Below are 26,991 nucleotides of genomic sequence, written 5' to 3'. Positions count from 1 at the left end.
ATTCAGGCTACCCCTGCTATATGGGATTCAGGCACAGAAGACGAAGCTTTCTGTAAACCTAGTTAAGCGTAAACTTGGCTCTGTACCTAAGTGTTTCGTGGATGTTTGTAGAGTTCTTGGTATAACATGAAACACTTGAACTAAGAACTACTAAACAAAAAAATTTCATCTTAAGTGACCACTTCAGAATATTTCAGCTTCCAATGCAACTATTTCTCTCCTTAAAACTATGAACCCCTCACTTTCCTGATCACCAGAATCATCACAGATGGGAAATTTCATGGCACGTGATTAATATCCAGGTCTGTAAGTCTACATTGCCTATTGAATAAACTTCCCAGTGAAGAAAGCAGGCTTCAGATGCATTAGATCAAGTTCAGCAGCTAGCCAGTGCGACAGTTTCCTTAATGAACTCTATATTTATAGACACATTCAATAAGGAAAAAGATTTCAAGGTCATTTTTTCTGACCTATTTTTTTTCATTGTATACTAAACAGGCTTTACTAGATGGACTTCAAAAAACTTTACTACTATTCAAAATTTGTTTAATCAGAGCAACAACTGCACTAACATATATTTAAACAGAGAAAGTTTGTTTTTTTTTTTCTTTTTTCAACATTGAAAGTGGTTTAATACGTAGGTTAGAAGAGGAACATGCAGAAAGTCATACGTAGTTTGCACTGAATTGGAGAAAAACTACACAAACTTACCTTCTGAGAGTGGAATCTGTCCCTTGAATACTCTAGCGCCCCGTTTTCCCCACAGGTGCTATATTTGCATCACTGCTCATGGGTGTTCTACAGGGACAGCAGAACACATGTTGTGGAAAGCAGAGCTCCACAACAGAGAGTGAAAATCTGCCTGTGAGCAAAAGAATAGCTCAAACTAAATGGGCAGTAGCAAGATGTGTTGCGGGCAGGTTGGTTCCAGGGATGCCTAGAGACAAACCTACTTGTACCCACTCTGAATTTGGCTCAAGCTCTTTAAGAAGTACTTGCCCGTCTCCTCTAGCAGCAGCCTTGCACAGGCAACATTTGAAAGGAGCAGCACTAAAAAGAAGAAAATGTACCTATTGCATTTACAGGATGTCATCTATATGCACGATAGAAAAAGCATTTGCATTTAAGTTTATTTAATTCAGAAATATTTGCGGACTGCAATCCTTGCATTCTGTTTCCAAGGATTATTGTAATACCATTCCTTCCTTCTCACCCGCATCAGACCTCTTTTGATTTAAATAAGCTTCAACTCTTGCTCTCTATATTCCGCTATTACTTATTCCTATTATGTAAACACCCAAAGGCCCAGTCAGAATTTCAGCTTCCACTGTTCTGGGAGGTCACAAGACAGTTCATAACAACATTCCCTATCCCAGAGGGTATCTGAGCACTCACGTGTCCATCACTGCAATCTCGCAGGGGGCAGCATTCACAATATCCGGAAGAATATTTGAATAACCCAGTTTTCTGCTATGATTAGCCTGTAGTCATCATACTTTTCCATAATTTCTGTATTCCTGTATGTCATTTACTTTGCTGTCTTTTCCATATAAACCAATGTCAGCTTTCTACAGCTAACAGATTAATTATACATTTGTGTCTTCCAAAACTGCACTAAATGAACCTGGATGGCTACCTTCAGTTTAATACAAATCAGTCCTTGTACTGTGATCAAAGGCAGCTAAGGGTCAAACAAACAACTGAATAAATTAAGGAGTAGGTATTGAGATTATTTTCATAAAAGTTTTATAGATTGACTACAACCAATAATCTCAACATAGTATCACAGAAACAAATACAGAAAAACAGTATTAAAAATATTATATATCAACTCATTTATAATTTCCTATGACCTAACTCTATTTTTTAATTCTAAGAAATGAAGTCAGTGGATTTAATGAAAAGCTCCGATGAAACTGTGGTGTAATTTTAAAAATATTCTGGGAACTTGTGCCTTAACGCAGGTTTTCACTTTGTTGTTTTGGTTGGGTTTTTTTTAAAATAATTTTTAAGTTTAAACACAGGGGTTGGGGTTTTTTTGTTTATAAAAAAATCAGATTAATCTATAAAGTAATAAAATACTTTCGAACTACTTTAAGTAGTTTATTCCATCTTCATACAGCTGGGTACGAGAGGCCAACTGACGCCAGCTCATCATATAGGAGACCTTTTTAGCATTAATTATTAGAATTAATACCAGGACAATTCTGATATTATACTAGCCAGAAATATGTGCACCACTAAATATATGAAGAATTGTATCTTTATGGGTATAGATGCAGGCTAATAATATATTCCGTGAAACAGAATGCTAAGGTAAGCAGGTATTCCCAGGATAGCCTATCTGATTTGCGATAACTTCCTACGCAACCATTAATTTTGTCACAGAACTATTATTTAACACAGCAAAGACAACTAAAAATATTACCAAAGGTTTTCATGCAACTAGAAGTTCACTGGTTTATTTCTCTTGTAAAGAGCAACAGTCCGAAACATTTTACATTAATTTACAATCATCAAAAGGATCCTTATGCTTATCTCATGTAGGTGACATTAAGTCATCCAGTTAACACTATTTATTATTTACAAAGTTAAGTCCTGTTTTATAAGGTTAAACATTTTTTTGAATCATTTGTTGCCAAAAAATAACACAAGTCTACAACCACACAGAAAGTAGAAATTAAAATTTCTACAGAGCCACTACCATCGCTATGAAGATACAATGCCAAGTGTTACAACATTCTGCAACAGTTATCACTTCTTCCAATATTTAAGATGGCAAAAATTCCCTCTTCGCTTTTTACTGAACACAAGATCTACAGTAAAAGGGGAAATTTTAATTCATAATGTCAGATCAAGGGTAACAGAAGCGCTTCCAAGTCATTTACTTTTCATGTAGAAAACGAATAGGGCTGTGGATTCTTCTTCAAGAAAGGGCAGGTTTTTCTCTCTCCTCAGGCTCAGACCATACACCACACTGATACACTCTTCTTCCAGACAACAGTGGAAATGGCCTGCACACGCGGGGGCAACAGAGAGGCAAATTTGAGATCCACTGCACAGGACAAAGGGGAGATGCTGGTCCCAGAGCAGCCATGCAGAGCCCTCCGAGGTGAGGTGCAGTGCGACAAACCCAGGGCTCAAGTCAGTAACTCGTGCACAGAGCAGGAAAGCCCAGTTTCACCAATTAAAAATATTCGGATGTTTCACAACTTTTGTTTTCTTGAACTCTTGTTGAAACCAATCACTCCGATTTGTGTGTCACTCAGCAACATGAAGCAGAACTGTTCAGATCTGTAGCCTTTGGAGGAAACAGAGCAAGAACTGGCTTTTCTCCCTTGTCAGAGAGCCCACAGACCACCACAAAGCCACTCTGCTGGGCTTGGCCCAGAAGCTGGCACACCATGGTTCTCTCCTCCCAGTGCCCCATCACCAGGTCTCTAACCCACCCATGCACTTGGAGCAGAACTGCAGCATCTCAACCATTTCCAAGTGCTCCATTGCCAGGCAGAGATAGCTGGTGGGTCACTGAGACTCACTGACACACTGCATCTGGCATGGGAAGCCATGAACAGTAGAGAGGTAGGGGCTGTGCAGCAAGAGGGAAACTATCTTGAAATACCTTCCCAGGGTCTCACCACAACAGTACACTTTACCTTAGATGTAGCAAGCCTTCCTCCCCACCCTTCCTCTTGTTTTGGCATCTCTTAGCCATTCCTCTCACAAGTTATGCTGCCTCTTATCTTCTTCTAGATAACCTCTGTCCTCCCTCCCCACCGAGGCATCAGGGACCCTGTTCAGGATGAAGCACACCAGCCAGGAATGCACAAAGACCTGGCTTCCTTCTCTTCTGTTTTGCTAATTCACCCCCTGCTTCCCTCCTCCCCCCAAGCCTGTTTGCTCCCCTTTGCTGCAGGTCTGGCAGCCCATTCCTGGAACGGACGCTCACCACCCTGCCAGAGGAACCCACAAGCAGATCTTGAGCTGGAGCCCCAGTGCAGCCAGCTAGGGGACAGTTCTCCCTCTTGGCAGCAACACAAGACGTTTCCCTCCTCTGCTTAGACCATGGCAATGCTCTCTGGGCAGCAAGAGGAACACAGCGTCACATCACCCCATCCTGAGAGGCTCTGCTCCCCAGCCATGGCCTAAGGCCACTGTCCCTTCCCATCACACCATGACCAAGACGTGTCCTTAACACAAAACAGGCTGCACTGCCATGGCACGACAGCTCAGCAATGCTGTATTCGGTCGTATTCATTTGCTCCTAACAATGTTGGGAAGAGATTCAGACCCTGGCTCTCGATGAGAGTTTCATCTGTGACACTGTGGATGTGGCATTATTCACATACAACAGTTAAATACCACATATCAATGCAATGAAACCCAGGGAGATCTGACTCCACACCCTAGGATAGGGAGCATTCGTCCTGGCCAGACTGCGAAACATCCATGTCTTCCCTAAGTGGGCACACAGAGGAAGGCTAGTGCCCACTGCACCACTCAGCACTGCCAGTGACCGACAGACTGAGGTCATAACTTGACGTCTAAACGAGCAGGACGGCAGCCAACTGCCTTCAAGACAGCATGCCCAGAAGGTACATTACAGTGAGGAAATGGTTTGCATGGCCAGAGGACGGTGATATAACATCAGTGTGGACAGAGACGCACCGAGACAACAAAAACATTTTTATCAACATAGTTCTCCCTACAGGCCCTTTCAGAATAGCCTGCTCTCACATAAGAAACACAACCTGAGGAAAAGGACACAGTTTGGGAATCTTGAAACAGCATTGTGCCACAGGCGACTTTTACAGCCACAGCCTCGTTGAGGAATATCTTTGTACATCTACTTCTCCCCAGCAAGACAGGGAAAGCAGCCCTTCTCTGCTCAACAAGTCATTGCAAGGTGCTCTGACAAGATAAGGAATATAACGATTGAGGTTCGTATAAGAACCTTATACAGGTTTAAACGGTGATGTACAAGAGCATAATCTATGCAAAGCCTGCATTTAAAATGGGGCTTCTGTGTTCAACTGAGGTGCTCAGAGGACAGAATTTTATACTACTTGGGAGCGCCAGTGCCTCATGCTGTCCAGGCCTACGCACAGGGAGAGCACACTGGGGTTTAGCAAAGAACCTGTTCTGTTGTAATATTTGCAGTCAGCCCAAAATGGAAGTGTCCAGCAGATCGGGGTTTGTTTTCCATTACTGTCATGCCCTGGTTTTATTCTGGTATCACTCAATTTAAACCAACAGGTCGTTAGCATGAACACAGAGTGATCCAGACCCAGAGCATTCAAACTGATATTCAACCCTTTGCTAATTCCTCCGTATGCCTCATACAACACATAGTTCACAGAAAAATTACACCTCGTGCAATTCTTGGACTCACTGGTTTGGACTAAAACTATTTCAATCTTAGCTCTGAATTTCCTGCGTAGCAAAAGTTAAGAGAGACATCAATCTAGTTCTCACTTTCAGCGAGACCAAACATGAACCCAGCTTTGTTGAGGTAACATGCATTAACGGCAGCCCAGAGTTCATCCCAAACCACACTACTGAGCCTGTCTGTCCTCATTAGCTTTTAGAGTTACTGATGAAGCAACAGGGCAGAGCTCTACAAACTTCTGCTTGGCACCATTCAGTTACAGAAATTATGGGCAGTCTCTAATTCAGAGACCCATGAAGTATCCTTGGTACCCAAAAGATATTATCTGGAAAGGAATCAAAATTCTGTTCATCAAAATATTTATATTAGCTGAGAAAGCCAAACTCTGCCAAGAACGGAGCTGGCAAGCTTCCCTGGAGTTTCTCTGCCGGTGTGTAAAACACAGAAACAGCCCCACCTACCACAACCCCTCTGTGCACGCCCAGGGCTGGTTAGTTTTTTTAAGTATAGTGCCAACTATTTGTAAGGCCTCAGAAATCTGGAAACTTTTGAGCGCAGCAGCCGAATGAAGGATCTTGGGAACATCTCTCTTGACTCCTGGGCTGTGTACTTGAAGTAGTTCTGTGGATGCGCCAACACATCAAACAATGCTTTTATCAGTTTCTTGTCCTAGAAAAAGGAAAGCAGATTTTACAGGAATTCCACAGAAGAGGTAGGGTCAGTATCACCAATGCTTAATGACTGATTAACTCATAAAAGATTATGGGCATTTTACTTTTCAAATACTAATGTTTCAGGGGCTCAGAAGCTAGTGGAGCAAGGCTGACATTCAGGCCCCAGGGAAGTTACTGGAGTTTCACATTTATCATTAGTGGCACCAGGATTTCTCCCTCCTCATATACCTCCAAGAACAGCAAACAAAAGAAAAAAAAACCACAACAAAACCCACAAAACAACACTGGATTGATACCCAGCAAAAGAAAGGTTTACTTGGAATGACATCCACTCAGCTTGCCCATGCAAGATGCCCATGCCCATCTACAGGCTACAAGTAGCAGCACCAAGTGCTTCTCCAAGAGATGAAATCCCGTGGTCCCTCAGTTTGCTCCATTGATTCCTTCCAGCACAGCCTACGTGAGGCTCAAGAGGCTATCCTCACCACAGATTTCCCCCACAGTAGGTCTGATCCACCTTTAATCTTCCTGGACAAAGGGTCTCATATCTATTGCTCTGCACAGTCAGGATGTGCTGATTTACCCCAACTTCCCTGAAGTAGCATGTGTCTAGTGCTCCAAGGAGCAGATCTGATGCAGGGCAGGAAGGAACCTCACTAGCAAAAAATACTGTAATTTTCAATCAAAACCAAGAGGTTCAGCAGAAGCAATATACCTTAAGTATTTCTTGATGATTTTCAGATGCATAAAGTCTACCATCCCGAACAATGTCTTCGATTAGTTCTTGGTAATCCTCTATGGGGAATGCACAAGAGAGTCATTTGCAAGTTCGCTTCACTTACATACTCAATACCTCCCTTGGTTACACATGTAAGCCCTACCCCCAAAAGAACCGGTGGTATTTGGCCCTCAAATTATCAGTCAGAAAATATTGCAGATGCTCTTCTGTAAAGAAACTACAAATACTGTTCACTATGAAAACAGCGTACTCTGCTGAGCTGCCCAGCATCAATCTGTCAAAAGCAAAAGAAATGATAACGCATCAAGGATTGTAGTGCATGATGTAACCAAGCAGCGTGCATCAAACCAACTGCACTGCAGAAACTTATCTCTAAATACCCACAACCCATTATTGACTTCTTTCTTCAGCAAGAAGGGGTAAAAAAAGGGAGGTAAGAGGAAGCTTTCTTAAAAGGCAAACCCCCTGGTCAATCAAAACTTTAAACGCTTCAAATGCTTTGAACGCTTCTCCCCTGAAAAATTAATTATCCACTGTTGATGAAACTCCGGAGGCCACAGCAAGGATGACTCCTTCACAGTTAACCCAACGTGAACAGAAACATGCCACATCGTTTTCATACACTTTATGCTGAAGCGCAAAGCCTCAGCTCCAGTTTCACTCCCGGTGACTCTGACAAGGATAGGGTGAAACTCTTGCCCCTCAAGCTTCTTTTCGATATAGATATTTTACTATCTGGTACTAGATTACAGATGGTAGCAGCAACACGATAAAGCAGAGGCACTTGGGCTCTGCCCAACTCCTAACTGGGGGCACTGTGCTGCCACCTGAAGCAACCCAGAACTGTGAAGTCACAAAAATGCACAAAACCCAGATTCTGGCTTTGAGCTCTGCATTTTGCGTGTCAGGGCCCAGAATCCCAGCTGTTAGGTCTGTGGAAGACTGGAAATACGGTGGCACTTAAGACTGCAGAGCAACGCAGAGTTCCTTAAACTAGCTTTAGATTAAACCAGCTACTGGAAGTAGTCTCACAGTGACACTGCTGAGAGCGCTGGGTTACCCTGCTGCTTAGCGGGGTCAAGGAGCCCACAAGGAGTTCTGCACTGCTGCAGCTGCACTAGCCCACGTAGGCTCAGCTGCGCACACCCGCTTACCATCATACGTTACATAAGGAACTTGGAATCCTTTGGCACTGTTCCCTTCGTTTGACTTGAACTGGATCCACAGTTTCTTAGACCTGGAAGTGAAAGCTATAGGGCGTTCGTAGGTTTGACAGGTTTCATATGTGGTCACTGAGTTGGAAGAAGCTTTCAAAGAAAACACACAATAGGCAGTTATCTGACAATGCTTCATACTAACAAGCAATTAGAAAATAGGTTAAACTACCATGACAAGAAATGCTTGCTGGTGTTAAGAAAACTCCTCAAAATGTGTCAGGCCACCAGCGGAAAGCAGGCCATCAATGAGTGACTTCTTGGTCAAGGAATATTTCTCCTTTTCCTAAAAAACAGTCTATTGTTTGAATGATTGTGCCTATACTAGAAACTGAAGCTGTTTATTCACACATCAGGCACCTGTGGGGACTAGCAAGCATCTCCTCTTTCCTAACCTAGGCTAGAATTACTTAGCCTACCTCATGGCTAGTTAGCTTCAACCATCCACACCTTCTTAACAATATTTCTCTCAGATTTCACTGACACATCATAGCCTTGCACCCTTGTTTCACCTGAAGCTAGGGAGCAGCATTACCAAATAGGATTTGTCATTTAAAGATATTTTTTATTCATAAGTAGAGGCCGGCCAGGCTACATTTAGTTTATGTAAACAGCAATGCATGTGAGAAACCTGTGCTGCGCACCGAGACAGATACCACATGCCTCAGTAGATATTTCAGACTTACAGCTTTTCCGCATCACCAGGTAGTCTCCACACTCATCTTCTATTGGTAGAAATATTTCTGGAACCACAATCAGAATACGACGCTTTGGCGGTGGGTTAATATTCCAAGTGCACTCAGTGTTTGCAGGATAGTCCCCAGGATAGTTGGGTGATTCAATATATCCAGTGTAATCTCCCAGTTCACCTCCACACTGCCTATCTGAAAAAGCAATACAGTATGCAGGGCTCAGCACAGCGAGGTCATCCTACAGCTCTCTCTGCAGTCACTGTCAGAAACAGCACACGGGTGACAGACACACAAACTTTTCTGTTTGCGTCTGAATCAGGTACAGTTCTCTGCCAGCTTCGCTTCACACTGCTGCCTGCCTTTCTGTTTTAATTAATGTTGAGACATAAAAATACAGACTAATCCCCATTAACACAGCAGGTGCTATTGACCAAGCCACAGCCAAGTGGCAAGGCAGTTGTAAGAGAAGACATAAATATGGTCACATGAGGATACTCCACTTGCTTGTACCAGAGAGAACGTTTTTATAGAAACATGCAGTTCCTAGAAACATATTTCTATGTATGTATGTGTATATACATCTGTGTGTATAAGTGTCTCCAGGGGTTCTTCTGAGGAGTTGCCTCCCTGCCTGCTATTTTCCCTCTTTAATTTACCCTCAGCTTCCCACATTACAGCTACCATAATCTAGAACAGTGGGTCTCTTTGTAATTTCCTCTTGCAAAGGTTGCTATTAGGAAGAAATGGTTACTAGAGCTACTAAATTTTGTGAGCAAACTTCCATTCCTTTTAATAGAAGGGAAAGAAATCAGAGTGCCGAGAACAAACTCTGTCTGCTATATCATAGAGAAAAGATTTAACAGCAAGACCCAGAGTGGCCCAGCACCAACTGGCAAGACACAATCATCAGTTTAACAAGAATGATGGAACTAGTGTGCAGAAATGGTCTCTCACGGACCTCAGTAAGCCACATGGGATAAGACACATGCAGGCAGCAAAAGTGGAGCAACACCACTGCCGTGTCTCCAAGCTCCCTGGAACAAACCGAAGTTTTGCCCTTAGGGCCCCTCTGAATATTAATGGCCCAGTCATTTAATTTGTAACAGATCATCAAAACTATCTTGCTGTACTTACTTTTGCACTGTGTTACGTTTGTTGACCCATCAAAATCAGTAGTGGTGTTTCCAGGACATGAAATACAGTAATTTTGTCCAAACTCAGGCTGGTATGTCCCAACTGTGCAGCGAATACACCGATGAGTTGTGGTATTATAAAAATGGCCAGGAGAACACTGAACTGGAGAGTAATTAAATATGCAGCATGGTTAAAAAAGTGGCGGTAGCACATTAGAATGTATCTTTATGCATTTTTATAGGGCTTATTATAATTTCAGTAACTGAAATGCCACATTCATAAACTCTGAGGGTAATAAAGCAGAGGTAATTGAACAGATTTTAGTTTATCAGGTCACTTTGTACAAAGTTCAAAAATCCCAAATGCAACACTATAGAGCAGTTCTGTGTGGAAGCAGTAATAAAAGGTATGGGGGAGTGAGTACAACCACCATGATTTTGTAAGCAGGATCGTTACCAAACGATCTACCCACTGACATTCAACATGGAAGATGAACCGTATGTGGCAATACTAACTAAACCTTTCTTTCTTGCCAGTTATGCCAAGCAGCACGTGCACCCTGCTGCATCCTAGTATACCCCTCTGATCAGCTCACCACAAGCAGGGGTGAAAGACTTCGGCCCTCTGCAAGTGGCACATTGCATCAATATTAGTGACTAAACAGGTACGTCACCTTCATCTCTCATGATCACACGCACACGTCTTCCAGCAACAGGCCATGACTCAGGGTACAGCCACCTCCACCAGATCTGCTGCTACTTTATTTCAGCACATCACGCAAATCACCGTGTTAGCTAGACACGTGTGCCATAGCCCTCGCAGGGCTTGCTGAGAGTACCTCCTGCATCACCAAAGCGAGACCCCATTCCGACACACAAACTCTTTCATAAACGTAACACATTTTATGGAAGTTTTAGACATGAGATAGACAGACAGAAGGGAAAAAATCCTTTCTAGCAGATCTGCATGCAGACGGGAAGATTTTCTTCTCTCATTGCAATCTGAGAATACAGGACCCCAAAGATCTTTGCTTACATCTCTAATATGCTTCTTTTAATTTGATTTTGCTTAGCTATTCTGCATCTATGCCCATCACGATCTGAAATCTCACAGAAATCACTCAAGAACACCAGCCATATATTATCTTTGCCTTGCTTCTCTTTCCTTGCCCTTCTTCTTTGAGGGACTAAAAATAAAAAAAAAAAAAAAATCAAAATAAAATATTTTCCAATTCCTTTTACCTCATTTGGCAAGTTTACCCCTCTCAGCTCAACTTCAAAATCATTTACTACCTTGCCTTTCAAATGTAGTTTTCTGTGCTGCCAGTCCCTTTTTTCTATTCCTTTTAAGCTCTGCTTACTCTCAAATAACTCTAGCCTTGTTGAGCTTTGTATTCAGATAGCTCAGCCTGGAGTCCTTCCCTACATGCTCCACCCCCGAATCCAAATGCTTCAGATACAAGATCCAAATAGTTCTCGCATCTGTGATTCCATGTCTCATGTGGCCTCTTCCACATGCAAATCCCCGAGCTCTTCATTCCAGTTAATACAGAAAAATTCCTTTAATCTCCACTCTAATTTGAAAACTGAACCTCATTTATAGACGTGGTTTTGTTTATGTTAAATAAAACTGAAATCAGTGCCTCTTATGTTGATCCAACGTTTTTAATGTGGGGCTTTTTTAGTGTTTTAACTTCACAAAATTAAATATGAAACAACAGCATTTGTGGATTCTGAGATTCTTTACTGAGGAAATCTATTAGCTATCATATTATTACCAGCAATATTAATTTTTCAACCATACTGCAAAATTCTTCTATTATGTTGCAATTCTCAATAGTAAACATATCTTAACTGACACTAGAGACATCTCTTAATCCAAACCACTACCAAATGTTTGTATCAGGACTGTGTTTCTATCCCTTATTTCTACTCTACAGCAGTAGCTTTTCTGTTAACACTTTTTCTTCAGGTGTTCTTTTACAAGCGGTGTTCTTTTACCCATGCTTTAAGACATTGGACAAACCATTATATTGATTAACATTTCATCACTCTCCATGGACACGTATTTTTATCAGCATTTTCAAAGACAAATTCACAGTTGTCTCTCAGCTTTTTGTATTTTAGCTAAGATGCTAATGAAGTTCCTTCATTTTTAAAGATATGATCCCCACCTGGTTTTCACTCTCATGAGGAAAACCTTGGGAGCTGATTGCATGTCAGCTCCCCTGTGATCAAGCTTAGAGGGGTGTCTGAGGTACTGCAGGGTTAAGCTGAATGCTAACTTTTTAGGTATATAGCCAAGGCATCCAAGCCAGTTTCTCCTTACGGACATGAAGAAACTATTTTCTTACTTATCCTCCAGGACTGCAATTCCCTCCTTCACGTTTTCACATTGCTGCTGTGCTCAAACCCACAATGTCAATAAGGCATATTGGTCTGGATTTTTTTTTCCTGTGACTTTTTTCTCCCTGCTGTTCCTTTATATGACTCTTCACAGAGTTCTATAACTTCGGAGTCAATGACTTCACTGACCAACTTCCACGTATCTCCCAGCCCCTTCTCGAGTCCTGTATAAAAATCGGTTATAAAAAGAACTGAGGCTTTATTGAGTTTCTTGCAGCCAGGCCAGGACAGCCAACTATGAGACCCCTGGAAGGAGAGACCCCTGAAAGGAGAATGACCCTTCTTTGAACATCCCACGTGTAGCAGCAGCAGTTACTTTTGCCTTAGAGCAATGCAGTTCATTGAATAAATCTTGTCCTTACCTTTGGTCTCACAGTCCTGAAACAAGGATGCACCGCTATGCCTTGTTGTTAGACCTCCTCCGCAGGGAAAGCAGGATACTCTCCCAGCTTCAGGCTGGTATGTTCCAAGGGGACATGGCAGACAGGGTTTGAAGCCGTCAGGAGAATATTCACCTGGTGAGCACTGATCTAGAAGAGGAAGAACACACTTGCTTCAAGCTGTACGTTGCAGGTGAAGGTATGTTAGTGACCTTGCACAGGACCTGAAACCCCACAGTGAAACTGTTCTCTTTACTTGGGAAGTGGGAGCCAGGGTTTCAGAACTGAATGCTAGTGACAGACAGAACTTAACACATACAATTTACCCTGCAAAACTGAAAGAGACACTGATTAACTCTGGTGCTGGTGAGCTCTTCTGTGAGCTGGAATGGATATCACGCTTTGTTGCAAGGCTACACTGGACACCAGGCCTGTCCAGTACTCTCTGTTAATCTGTACAGGGCAATTATGCAGTGATTATCAACTCTTTCTAGCTAAAGAACTCTTGGACCCCTCCCAAATGAAATAATCTAGTACTGAACCTAACATGCCAAAAATGGACTTCAATATTTCTGTAAGAATTTTAATCTTAATAATTACTGAATATTCATACTTCATAACCATTGAGGTTTTCACACAATTCAGTAGCACCAAGCACAACCAGCAGTTGTGCAAAGTCACTAAACTAAACATTATACATGCCTCAAAGACTTTTAAAGCAGAAATATTCTTGCCATTCCTCTGATGCTCCATCTCGGATAGCGATTATCACTCTACACTGGAATGCTGTGTCTGTATGGTACATAGACAGCACTAACTCAATCGACTGATTTTACTTAAATACACACCTCGATATTATCTAACAAGCCCAGCAATATTTGTGGGTATCTTTGAAAGATTCTGTTTTTCAAACTTTTCACAAAAGAACTGGCTTCAGTGCCACTATTTAATAATTACCCTGCTCTGGAAAGGCACAAAATACTGTTGCAGTTGTTCAGCTGTGCGGAAAAATTCTGTCCTTTTAAAGACCTGTTACGATAATAAACTGTTAGTTTTAGTTTATAGCTCCAATAAATCACTCGGTGAATAGCCGTTTTGTTAGGAAGTTAAATTGGCCTTGGCTTCATTTCAGGATATATGACTAACAACAAGCAGTGCATTAACTACCGGTCATGATCAATGATGAAGAATTTTGTTTATGGCTGATACAGAGTGGAATAGTGAGTGTTCCTCCTTAGCTCAAAAATAAAACACAGCAGGTTAAGCAATGCTCAGTCACTTGTCAATGAAACCTAGTAAGGAAGTCATAGCTCTTGGTTCTAACTTTTTCCACCACACATCACTTCTGCTCTCATAAGGACACACATTCATTTGCTCCCACATTTTTCAGGCCTTTCTTCATTTTTGTAAACATTCCTACAGAACGCTCATCTCTGTACTCTTTTGTGCAATTCACCAAACATGAATGAATTAAGGCTTTCATTGCAGCACTCCTAATAAGGGAAGAGCACTATTTACAATTCTGTGACAAGGAAAGACAATCAAGGTTAGTAAAGGTGATTTTGAGAAGTGGCTAAACTTCAGAAACCCAGTTCTAAAGTTCAGAAACCCAGAAGCAATGGAAATACCAGTGCAAATTTCCTTCCCTCAAAAAATTCTATGGCTCTATGAGAAATCAATGCTCTGAGTGGCCTCACTAGAGGCTGTCTGCCCTTTGCTGTCTCCCCTTGACATGTCTTTTCCCCTCCATTTTAATCACACGTTAAGTTTGGGGTTGTTTGGGGTTTTTTTGCATTGTGTGCGTGTCTCGGTTTATGAAGCAGCGCACGTGGCATTGCCTCCTGGAACTGGAGAGACCAGGCCTACGAGGGTACTCCACATGTATTTGTATCTGACATTACAACATGCAATAATAAACCTTATTCTCAAGGGTGTTAAGCACCCATGCTCAATCAGAAATCAGTGACGCTTGAAAAAAGCAGGCAACTCTGGATTAAGTTTAATTATATAAAATACAGAGACTGGGAAAACTAAGTTTTAAATAGTGCACTGCCTAGAAAAATGCAAAACCCTATCTTTCCCCTCTATGGCTTCTGAGATACGTCAAACACTTCAATCCCTAATAGATCCTATGTGTGTATGAGAAAAGAGGTTAATACATCCAGATACAGATTTAGCTATTTATGGTCTAATGAATACTCATTATTCAATGCAAATATTAAAAGTCCTTCGAGTGATGCCCAAGCTTTCATGCCTCAAGCTCTTAAAGTATATCAGTTTCTTCACATGACTACATCAAACCAAGCTTTTCAAAGTGTCCAGACAATTTGATCCACAAACACATTCCCTGTAAACTGCTCCCAGTTCCTCCCCATCTCCCACTTAGAAATATTCCACACACAGGCCGCTCATCTAAGCTCACTGAAGCACAGAGCAGGGGTAATGAGGAAAGCCTGTTTAGATGCTCACAGCATTCACCAGGGCCCAATTTAGCACAACAAACAGACTTGGGGTTAGGTTCAATTACAGTAACATTAATTATAGGGACGTTATGTCAACACAGAAATCATTCCATGGAAATCCATAGGACTGTGCATGAAATTAGGATGACACAAATGAACCCTCTCTAAAAAAAAAAAAAAAAACCAAAAAAAAACAACAAACAAACAACCCAACAACAAAAAAACCCCAAGAAACATCTCTAAGAGTTCAAACTTTTCCTGTCATTTGTTTACATGAAACCAAACAAAGTTTATGAGCTTGATTTCACAAAACTAGAAACTGCATGGTCCCACCTGACACATGGGAAATACCCAGTCGAAACAAGATCTGAAGATTTGCAAATAATGACATTAAATCAGAATTCCACTGGCTGGCTTTGCTCTTTTTTCAGAAACCTGATTGTTTTTCTCCAAATGAACAAAAGAACCAATTGCCTCTAGTAGACTTCATTTCTGCAGCCACTGTCTTTGTTTGTCTTCAATACCCATTAAAAACCCGGTCTTGAATCTCATGCAGCTGTTTGAAAGAAAGAAAAAAAAAAAAAAAAAATATGTGAAAGCCTTTCTGATGCAAAAACAAGAAGGTGGCCAGGGGGGAGAGAGGGGCCCACAGGGAACCAGGATTAACAGTTACAAAGACATTTAAAGGCTCTTCCCCTCTTTTCACCATGTTAGCCTTTGAGCATTTGCTCCCATAGACAAATGCTGTAGTATCTCAGTGGCTGAGAAGGTGAACCTCATAAAGGAGGTCATGATCCACCAATTCACCATTTTCTTAAGAAAGATGCCTTGACTTATAAGGAAAATCACCAGCAACTGATGCAAATGGATTCTGAAGCGGCATCCTTTAAGTTATTGTGTTTTAGCAGTTCACACATTTAGGTCACATGAGATGCTTATGCATCCTAAGGATTTATGTCTTAAATCTATGATTGTCAGAGCAAGCAGGTTTTCTCCTATTTGATAATTCGTTTCTTCTTGTCAGATTTTTATAAAATTGTAAAAAAAAAAAAAAAAAAAAGGCAACATGGAGTTCTTTGTTGTGTAACACAACTATTAATTGGAACAACTGCAAAGGCAGGCAGCACTTTGCTTTTCTCTTTAAATATCTCTCTCATACTTTTATAGTGCCAATATCATACCACATCTAAACTTTGAGACGCGGTTCATCATTTTGTATGAAATGTTAATATTTTATTTGCATCCTCCAAACTAAGGGGACAAAACTGCTGAATGCTGAGCAATGAAATGCATCAACACCTCCCACGTAAGATAAAGCTGCTCAGCATTTACATCAGCACGGTGCCTATACCAATACTGCTCATGCTCGCTCTTCTCTGAAGCGACAGCTCTTTGGATGAACCCACCTGCGACTACCGTGCAGCAAGGGCATGCTCAAATGTCCTTTTACACGGCAATTCCAGAGAATGATACTTTTCGTTGCCTTCTCCCATCTTTTAAAGTATTTGTGTATCCAACACAAAAAATACCAAATGGAACAGGCAAAGCGTACTTTCAACTCCATGGGATGTGGTCAAGGTATGACAGAATTTTAAGGAATGGAAAAGCAGCTAAATTGCTTGTTTTTTCTCCCTCAGTGGAAAGTGCCTGAGGACAAAGGGGTCCCAGTAGATATCAACTACTTCTCTTTCAAGACAAAGGTTTCTAGTAAATCAGTTTCTGATAAGGAATTGCTGATATTTAAACATCTGGTCTCTGGCTGTTAAATCTGCCTAAAGCTTAGCTCATACTGGAGAATGAATACTTGTAGCCAGCTCAGTGAATGACACTGCATCCTCCCCAGGACAAATCTCCTCTCAAAGTAGGCAGCATTTCCAGCATCCTCAGATGGTTCATCTGGTCTCGAAACACTGTCATTCAAATATGCATGTTTTTTTACCGTAAGATTTATTTCAGTGGGGAAAGATCACCCTCCTGCTATGAAAACCCAGTTCTCTGGGAAGGCTGAGATGTAGTAAAGGTCCCACTTTGCTACATCCATTTCCTGTGATATACATTAGTAGAGACCTACCACTGGTTGCTCCTTGGAAGCCATTCACGGGACTTCATGGAATTAATCAAACGTGAGCTAACTATTCTTACTCAATGATACAGTGCTCGCACATAACGTGGTGGACAAATGCAACACTTGAACTTGTAAAGCATCAGAAAATCCCAGACGGAACTGTACGAAAATCCCAGACGGAACTGTACGTCAAACACTAAACTTGAATTAAAATACACTACCCACTGCAATCAGCAGTGAATTCCCTTTTACCATCAACAGCTGTTTTAAGAACAGCAGACATACACATGCAACCATTCAGCATAGTAAGAATGATGAAATACCTCAGAAATCACATCTAATCTGTTCCTGGTGCCTTTCTCTGCTGTGCCCCACGGAATAGTAGGGCAGCAGGAGTTAAGACGGGAAAATCAGGAGAAGTACTCCCTCACCAAAAGCATGAAACCAAATGAAGCTTAACTTACTGCTGCAACCACAGGCCAGTTACCAAAGACAAAAGGTGTCAGGACAGGAGCTGGGCTTTTCCTCTTGCACTGTTCAGACACAACTAATGTTTCAGACAGTGCTGTGCCAGCAGAAGTCTACCACCGGAATAGGATCAGTACAAGACTGTCCGCATCAATAAAACTGTACCTAACTCAGACATACTCCAAGTATTTTGTTTTAAAAAATGTATTTGAAAACAACGAACTGAAACCCTGCACTTCACTCACTGTCTGCATCACAGAAGACTTGTAAGTCCTTGGACTTACTTTTTTCCCCTCACTACTTCCTGCTCCTCTGGTCAGACTGAGCAAAATCCCTTTGCCAAAGTTCTCTGCCCGTCCAGAGGCCACAGCCACCACCTGCACTGAATCCATCTGCTGACCTGGTATCTCTTGCCATGGAGTCACTTTCTCCCTGGAATCATTAGCACGTCTAGATAAGCAGGGCCCCAGCCCTGTCCCAGAGTTCTCAGCAGCTCTGCAAAATAATCGGATCAAAACAAAACCAAACCCCCTGACCCTCCCACGCACATCCCTGAGCTAGCTTCTTCCACACCGTTCCCACTCCCATTCTCTTCTCCCCAGATTATTTCCTACCTCCTTCTGACTGGCAGCCACAGCAGCCGCCCAGCGCTGCCTTTACCACGCACACTGGGACAATCAGCTTTTTCTAAGGAAATGAGGCGTATGTAACAACACTGCCTCTGTGCACACTTTTATATCCCTTCAGCAACTACGGAACTTTCTGTCCAACTTCCAGCAATTTCACAAAGGATGCAGAGAGGTTTCAAAGACACTAAGTTTCTGTGCATTTAATGTAAATAAATGGGGAATGTGAAAGTGGAGGAGAGACCTTCTTAGCATCCACGCAAGTAAAAGGCTGGTGCAAGTTCCACCTCCTGTTTGATCACAGCAGATCTACACAAGGATATGGATACTTCAGCTGAAGAAAGGAAGATTCATTTGGTGATTCCACCTTCTTAGGCATGAGCCTCACAGGGAATCAGGTGTTGCTTGTTCACTGCTCAGAGCAGTACCTCTTAAGGTGTCCAGAGCAGGCACAAGAGACTTGACTTCTACAAGCTGTTCTTCAAAACATTTGTCTTCATGTGCTCAGTGTCTCTGTTTTAACCACAGACAGGCTATTTGTGCTCACCATACCAAAGAGTTTTCCAGGCACTCTCCAAAAGCTCCCCTTCTCTCTGAACTAGCACAGAAATACCATTAAGATTCTCACTTGTAATGAGAAATTAAAATGGTTCTGCAGCTACCTAAAAAAAAAATAAATTTGTTTCTTTGTTTTTCAAATTCCCAACTGTAACTCACATTCCCTTCTCTACCTGCAGTATTTTTAGATTACTCACTGGGATTTTTTCAAGCCATTGTCATCTGGAAAACCATACTGTGCTTTGTACAATGCACTGAGAGTTTTTCAAAGCCTTCCTCCAGCATCCAACACAACAGCTTGAAAACATCCATGTAAACTCATCCTGGTGGAAGTTTCCAAAGTTTTTCAGACTTATTACATTACCAAAAGAAAAAAAAAAAACAACAAACTTACAGCTTTTTCCAAGAGAATTCCTGACTAATTCGCTAGTCTGCTTGCTTGCACAGATGTTTTAAACAACACCAATTCATTTTTCTACTCTATGAATCCAAATTTTTTCAGAGTTAGCAAAACTAGATTGGAAAACCTATTCTGAGGCCAAATGGGTTGCTGCTGGAAGACGTATTAATTAAATTTGACACGCATTTTAAAGGCTTGCTGATTCACAAAACCACCTACATGCTGCCTACCCTATGCAGCCTGAATTAGCCGTCATGGTTGTTAGGCCCCTGTTAAAATAACATCTGACCCCTCTCCTTAACTTTTGTGCTTTGGAAGCACTTATTACGGGCTGCATTATGGCGGTGCCCTCCAGTGTCACGATAATTAAGGTTTTTCTCAGTACTAGCTTATAAAGCCCCTATTTTCCATGGATTTATAACTCTGTCATGAAGATTCTCTGGGAATCGGAGCTTAATCAGCAAAGAGAATGTGTATCAAATTCTGCTCAGCCTTTTCTTTGGAACAAGGGAGAGATGAAATTCTCACAAGTTCAGAAACACAGTGTTACACCGGATATTAAATGTAGTCTTAAAAATAATACTGGTGATGTCAAGGCCATTGGTGCCTGATACTACTTCCATGGTTTTTTACCTTCGAGCTTACTGTAGGCTGTGCACCAACTGTAACGAAGCACAAAGCACTGAGCCCTTATTCTACTCCGTAACACAGCAATTGCCAATAATAAATACATAGAGGGGCACATCTCAGTAGCACAAACAGTAACCCCTACTTCTTTACACACAGGCCTCCTCTCTCCTGGAGAAGCATCCCATGATCCCCCCAAGATCACTAGACCTGAGCAAAACAGTAACACACACATGATGGCTTGTTCCTAGTTTACACTTACTTACCACATCTGTTACCAACATGCATCTGTCCTACACCACAAGACTGCTGCGGCTCTGAAAGCTTGAGAGACTTTCTGGCCACTTCGTGGTCCATGCCAGAGACACGAACACGGAACTGGTCCCTGTTGACCGTCTTCCGTAAGGTTCGAATGGTTTTACGGAACCTCTTTTCAGTCTTTTTCCGAGCACAGCGCACATCACAGGTGTCTGAGAAGCATCAAGGGTGAAAGCAGCTATAAGTGACCATGCACAAAAATCCACCCAATTCAAAAGACCAACCAATGAAAAAGCAATTTCTATGGACAAGTCTGAAATCGTTAAGGACTACACCACCAGGCTAGAAGAAAATTAATCAGAGCACAAGACTTTAATCTATGGGCAGCTCTTTGATCTTTGAAACTATCCCCATCCCTCACTCTCTTTAAAGCAGTAAAATTCATTTTCAAAACAGGAGATACTTTTTATTATCATTTTGCATACAGACAGAAGTGAAAAATACAGAAATTAAGGAGCAAACAGCAAGAAGCTTCAAACCGCACCTTGGACTATTTTCCAACCAACCTGTCACCTCCTTTCGGCTTGTTTCAAGCTCAAAGTCCGCAGTGATAAAAATTTCTCTATTCGCTGGCAGTCTACTGAGGGCTCCATGAACTTTCTTGCCAGAACTGCATGTTAGGTTTACATAGTGGAAGCTCTCCATTACTGAATTATGTCTCTCTGTATGAACGAAATTAAAGGAAGCAAAAGCTTGGCTGGCTACGTTATTGAACGTTCACTAGCGCTCTGTGCATAGGTTGTCATGAAGAGCTGAAGGGGAGCAAACGATCAACTCCACATGCCAGTAACCAGTCTGGCCAGTTTCTCAACCGATGCACCCGCACATAGAACCAGTGCACCTACAGACAGATGTACTGCCGGGCTGAGACTCTGGCACCGCAGTGGGTCTGAGGCACAACTCACTGCCAGGATGCAGCTTTCAGCCCGCTTCCCCTGGGTTTGGCTAGCCGGTTCTAACGAACTGCCTTTGCACTACGCAAAGCATCTTAAAACCATGACACTGCCTGCACCAGGCAGGCTACTCGACCGAAGAATTTTGCACTTGTATGAAGCACGTGAAAAACGTGTTAGCTTGTAATGGTGTTTAAATTAAGTAGTGACTGTGTACACAGGACATTCAGAGACTATTTTCAAGGTTTCAATGGGGAAATAAGATTTAGTTAAAGAAAACACATGGAATAACCTTTGGTTCTGGAGTATGTAACTCTTCACTGAGCATCTTGTGTAGTTTCTGTCATTTTCTGTTACTCTTCTAAGGACAAACAAACTGACATGCCAATTCATCATATTGTTTAGTGACTTCTTCCCTGATCTCCCTTTTTTTTCCCCCCTCATTTTCTGCTAACTGTGAACTCCCAGACTATGCTTTCTGCCTTGGAACAGATGGAAGAGCTGACCTTACTGTGTCCATCTGGGGCTGCTGCAGTATAAAAGGTAGACAAGAGAAAAGAGGAATAACCCTTTGGCAACAGAGTCAGCATAAAAGGCCAGGAGATACTTCACTGAGGCATCAGACAGTAAGGAGCAGGTGGGAAAGGGAAGAACAGAAGGAAGGGATAGAGAGAGAAAGGAAAGGAAGAAATCAAAAGAATGAGAAGTATGGTTGATTTTACTGAGAATTTACTAGTAGTAGTACAAACGAAAAAGGAGAAGGGCTTTCCTAGCAAGACGAAGGTTGTCACAGGGAAGTCCTGTGATCTCAAGTAACTATTCCAAGAATCATGGCTGGGAAGGAGTATGATTCCCGAGGTCAGTGAAGAGCAGAAAGTTTGCAGTCCTTTATGCTTTGCTTATGGCGTACTTCACGTCTGGAAAGCACTTGATAACCCCTAAGCTATGACTCTAACCTGCTTACCTGTATTTTTATATTCATACCTGGTATCATCTGTTCCAGACCTTCTTGAAACATCTCAGTCTTTTTCAAACTACATTTTCCTTCATTTAATTTAAAGGTTATGCTTATCTTGATGGATGAAGTATCTTCAGGAAGAAACAATGACATGTTATTTTAAAAAAGGAATACAAAATTTAGATAACCCTAACATTACATCATAATGATGACATCAAAAATATGCCGATATAAAGTGAAAAAGAGGTCATCACAGAAAAAAATTAAAGACATGCCAGCTTTCTCCTGCTGTGAAGCCGGTTTGCAACTACAATTGGAACAAAGTGCGACAGATTTTATTTAAATAAAAATAAAAAAAGATGATCAAATCCAGATCTGCTAATGGGTAAATCAAATAAAGGTTCGCTGAAATCAAAGGAGATACTCCAAACCAGTTCAGAAAGTAGTTTATATCTGTTATAAAATAGCATCTCTTATCTGTTTAGCTTTAAATGCTTTCTAAACTTTACTGTTGAACAGCTCAACCTGAACATATTATAGGTTGTCAGGACCGTCCAGTTTGGATGTCTAAAGAGAGGCGTCTCACTCCCGGCCTAGCTGTTTACTGCACTACTGATCTTTTTCTCTTGCCTTATTTTTAAGTTTTAGTTTGAGTGATGCTGATGAAGCAGTACAAAGGGAATCTCCTGCTGTAAGCACGAACTGCAATCACAAGGAAGAAGAAGAAGAAAAAACAGAGGAGTATAATGGAGAGGGAAAATAGAAAGTCAACAGAAACACCCTTATTTCACAGTTATCTACTAAAAGAAATCAATGAAATCATGCAATAGTAAATCTAGTGATTACCCAGACAGCTGGATGCATTTGTATGTTGCTGCTTTTTCTTAAGCTGAGATGACCTGCCACAGGTGAGGGTGTAGGCATCTTGTGTTCCTAACAGACAGACCATACAGACAGACAGTAAAGACACAGGCGCTGTGCACAGACTAGACTCCTGCAGCATAAAAGACATTTTTCATTTGTTGATCGGCACCATCATCTTCACCTTTTTCAACAACTTTGTTCATAAAATACTCCACATTAGAGCTTGTCCCTTCCTAAGCAATTTAAAGGGTTCTGGAAGGAAATCAGCATCTGTCCGTCCCATAAGGGCTGGCGGAGTCTGCGTGCTGTGTCCTGTGGGGCGGAGGGGCTGCGCGAGCAAAATCTCAGACCCCACGCAGGGCTGGAATGCCTTCGCCCCATTCAGCAGCAGCTCTCAGGGCCAATTAAGGAATGGCCCAGGGAGCACGGAGAATTCTGCCCTGTCCTCCCCAGCTTCAAAAAGACAGTTGTCATGAGAAGGGAATCTGAGGGTAGAGTGGTTATAAAAGACAAGGAAAGGGGGGCTTTCCTGGGACACTGGCAGGGATATAGCCCTTTCTCTGTAGTGAAAGAGGAAAGGTCCCTGTTGATTGTCTACTTCTTGGGACTTCCACGAGGAGGTTTGCTACTCTTACGCTCTCTACAGAATCATATACTTGGTTTTGTCGGTTTTGACTTACCAGAAAATACCTGGACATCCGAAGAGCAGCTTAAGAAGCATCTATCGCTCCCACCACTCTTAATGCAGTGCAGCAATACCTTGGATGACATATTATCAGGCAAGGGACCCTTTATCTCTAAATAGGATAAAGCAAATGCTCACAAGAGAAGTAAAACATCTACGTACACCCTACTAATAAATCGGCATGCAGTTGCTTTTGTAGCTGGTACCTGACAGCACCAATGCAATTAATATGCTGTTTAGACAGAAAATTAAAGCAAAATAAAAACACTGGAGGATCACACAACCGAGGTAATTTCCTTTTAGGTAAAGCTATCATCAGCAAACCTTCTCATGCAGGGAAACAAAAGGAGATAGAAGAATGAGCTAGATAAAAGCACAGGAAAGAAAGCATCAAAATCCCTCAAAGTATCTCCTGTTTTTGGGGTTGGGGTTTTTTTTACTTGTTTTTACCAGTTTCAACATCAGTACCATCCTGCCTGACTGAAAAGTAATGCAGAATACTGGGAACGATGACTCATACCACTGAACCGGACAGATCAATATTTTCAGATTTGACTATAACCACATGGCCATCAGACACATCAGGAGTAGAAACTTATTTACTAGGCACCTTACCAACACAATCCTTTTTATTCCAGTGTAATTTGTAGTTAGAGTGACACAGGCATTCATAGTCTCCCGGTGTGTTCACACACAGCTGTTGGCAACCACCATTGTTGACGCTACATTCATTAATATCTGGAGAGGAAAGGCAAAAATACTTTTTAAAAGTTACCCTCGCCAAAGTTCTGTACTGCAACTCCACTAGGTAAACGCATACACAAATACTGCTTAGTAGGGTTTGGAAAAGATTTTAGGAATGCTTTCTGGACACCCACCTTGAAACAGTTTTGTTTTCATGGTAATCCTTTGATAAATGTCAAAATAGATCAAATGTTGCTGGAGGGGAGATGTTATGTATGTCCTTAAACCACATAATTAAAAACATATCCAGCCTCAGCAATACGATAACAAATTAACTCAAAGAAAAGGAGACCACATCAAGTCTGCATTGCACTGTGTCTGGTTAATTAATATTTTTAATTTGGAATAAAGACAGATGACATGGACAGGATTCATACAGATCAATCCTCCAAAGTGGTCCGATAGATACAACTGCTGTGGAACACACTGCTGGACTCCATGGGGACAAATAGCACCATTGTATCACCATTGTTCCTTTTGGCCAATTATCCAATTTTGGGGCCTTGCTCTGCCCAATAAATGCCAATAGGAGGAGAAACTACTGACAACGCAACATACTGCCTTTGGTGCAAACTTGCTTGCTGATGCAGAATATACCATTCACCAGCGGTGTGTCCCAGGGGTCAATACTGGGGCCAATACTATTTATCCTCTTCATTAAACCTGGATGATGGGACAAGAGTTCACCCTCAGCAAGTTCGTAGATGATACAAAACTGGGAGGAGTGGCTGATACACCAGATGGTTGTGTCACTATTCAGAGGGACCTTGAGTGGCTGGAGAAATGGGCCGACAGGAATCTCATGAATTTCAACAAAGGGAAATGCAAAATTCTGCATCCTGCTGCTTAGATCCACCCTGATGACTGCTTCGGTTGTCTCCAGGAGCTTTATGGCAATTATACACAAACCTAGAAAGCTGCCACCAAGAAATCTCTTGCGAGTCCCAGAAAGTTTGTACAACTTAGGGTACCCACTTCTACATATACTCTTCTCAATGGTAATAACAAGTTCTTGTCACTGCTCTCCCCAACCACTTGTTCCCCCAGCCTCTAGACAAGTAACAATTTGGTAGAAAACACTGTGAAACAGATTACAAAACTGAGCTGATTTCAGGGGAAAAACACGCTACTAACAGAACTGAGACAACAGCGGTAGGAACAAGCAGCAAAGGAATAATGGAGCAAGAAGGGAACACCTTAAATTGGTACTGCTGCCTAAGATACCACAAAATCAGACCAAATCTTTGGTTTTCATTGACCTGTTGTTAGGATGCTGCATGCAATGGCAACCTTTTATCTCCAGCGCTTATTGGCTTCTTCCATATATATACTCAGTATCCCTACCAGCTTTGCTTTGACACAGCCTATGATTGCCAGTAAATTAAGGACTTACTATGGTATAAGGATTAACATCTTCTACACAGGAATATATGAAGAGGAAAACTAGCAGCCAACAGCGACATTACAGCTCCTTTCCCTCATTGGTGGCCAAAAGAAATGGAATTAATGCAGAGGAAATCTTGAGAACAGACTTCTTTCAGCAAGCAGAACACATGAACAGCGTTACTCCCCACCCAAACAGGTTTCCCTGTTCATCAGGATAAAAAACATTGATGTTGAAGCCCTGTAATCTTTGCAGACTTTACAAAGGCAGAGGTTAGAACAGATCAGACACACAGAGACCTCTGTATTGCTACCTCCAAGTTCAAGTGTTCTCATTCCGTCTCAGAAATAAATAGGTCTTACTCAGAATTAAGCAAGCATATGGAATCAGTAAGGTCTTGCTTAGAGCTTATATAAAGCAGGTTTAATTCCATTTAGTGTCCAGTTATTCATGTTTCCTCATGTTAATTCCGGGAATTTGTCACAGAAATATTCACACTGGACACACATTGAGGTTCTGTGAAAATCTTTCTCTCTTTCCTTGAACTTTTATTGTAGGAATGATGTAAGAGATTTATGAGTATTAATCTTGGCCAATGGGAATCAGTGGTACTACATCAGCTAAATTCCAATCTACATCATGTAAGGATCTGACACATGCACAAAGGCAACCTGCAAAACCATAATTTTCTAAATCATCCAGAGCTTCCTGTTCTTTAAGGCCTATTCCACTAAATTTTCATTGAAGTCACTGAGACTTGTGAAAAATCTATAAAATTACGGCTTTAATATCCAGGTGCAAAACACATCAGTTTGTTCTAATAGTCACAGGTGCTTTCTGGATGCAGAGTGGGAAGGGAAAAATCATTTGAGCAAAGACAGAAGCGAGCAGGATTAGTTTCTACTTTTGCTGTGTCTCCTTATCATGGCAAGGAGTAAAAATTACTGTATATGCCTATTGCATATACACAGACGTGCGTCTTGCACAGACACGAATTAGACCTGTGGCAACAGCGCTCCATCTGCACGGCCTGTCGTGTCTTTTTATAACTCACCTCCACAATGCGTGAAGCCATAGAGAGCGTACCCTTTGTTACAAGTACACTCAAAGGTGCCCGGATGATTGATGCACTTGTGGTCACACGTCCGTTCAAACGAGCATTCATCAATGTCTGCAAGTTTTAAAGGGACACATCAGTATCCTTCAGCTTGACAAGGGAGCACTGATGAGGTAACAAAGTTGGAGGCAGAGCTGTGCAGATTTATGTACGCTAAGCAAATTCTTTCAAAGCAAATAATGTAACATGATGAAA

The 26,991-nt window shown here is 41.7% G+C and overlaps 1 protein-coding gene across 3 annotated transcripts in view; it reads right to left on the bottom strand.

Annotated features, from left to right (window-relative positions):
* Positions 1-2,038: 2,038 nt before the first annotated feature.
* Positions 2,039-26,991, bottom strand: part of SCUBE2 (signal peptide, CUB domain and EGF like domain containing 2) — a 43,408-nt gene continuing 18,455 nt past the window's right edge. For 2 of the 3 annotated variants that reach the window (XM_054201097.1, XM_054201094.1), the window contains 13 exons: positions 26,734-26,850; positions 24,167-24,289; positions 23,547-23,663; positions 22,849-22,935; positions 22,029-22,133; positions 20,658-20,813; positions 20,100-20,303; positions 12,610-12,777; positions 9,843-10,004; positions 8,703-8,900; positions 7,957-8,109; positions 6,779-6,858; positions 2,039-6,058 (listed from right to left, as the gene is read on the bottom strand). In XM_054201097.1, the coding sequence (XP_054057072.1) occupies positions 5,906-6,058; positions 6,779-6,858; positions 7,957-8,109; positions 8,703-8,900; positions 9,843-10,004; positions 12,610-12,777; positions 20,100-20,303; positions 20,658-20,813; positions 22,029-22,133; positions 22,849-22,935; positions 23,547-23,663; positions 24,167-24,289; positions 26,734-26,850 (1,823 nt within the window). In that variant the 3' untranslated portion in view covers positions 2,039-5,905. The remainder of the gene's footprint in view (positions 6,059-6,778; positions 6,859-7,956; positions 8,110-8,702; positions 8,901-9,842; positions 10,005-12,609; positions 12,778-20,099; positions 20,304-20,657; positions 20,814-22,028; positions 22,134-22,848; positions 22,936-23,546; positions 23,664-24,166; positions 24,290-26,733; positions 26,851-26,991) is intronic. The other variant, XM_054201096.1, reaches the window with a different exon arrangement.

Source organism: Rissa tridactyla, chromosome 4 (assembly GCF_028500815.1).
Source record: "Rissa tridactyla isolate bRisTri1 chromosome 4, bRisTri1.patW.cur.20221130, whole genome shotgun sequence".
Classification (NCBI taxonomy): Eukaryota; Metazoa; Chordata; class Aves; order Charadriiformes; family Laridae; genus Rissa; species Rissa tridactyla.
The sequence above is the reverse complement of the archived record's forward strand: the minus strand, read 5'-3'. Positions and strand labels throughout refer to the sequence as shown.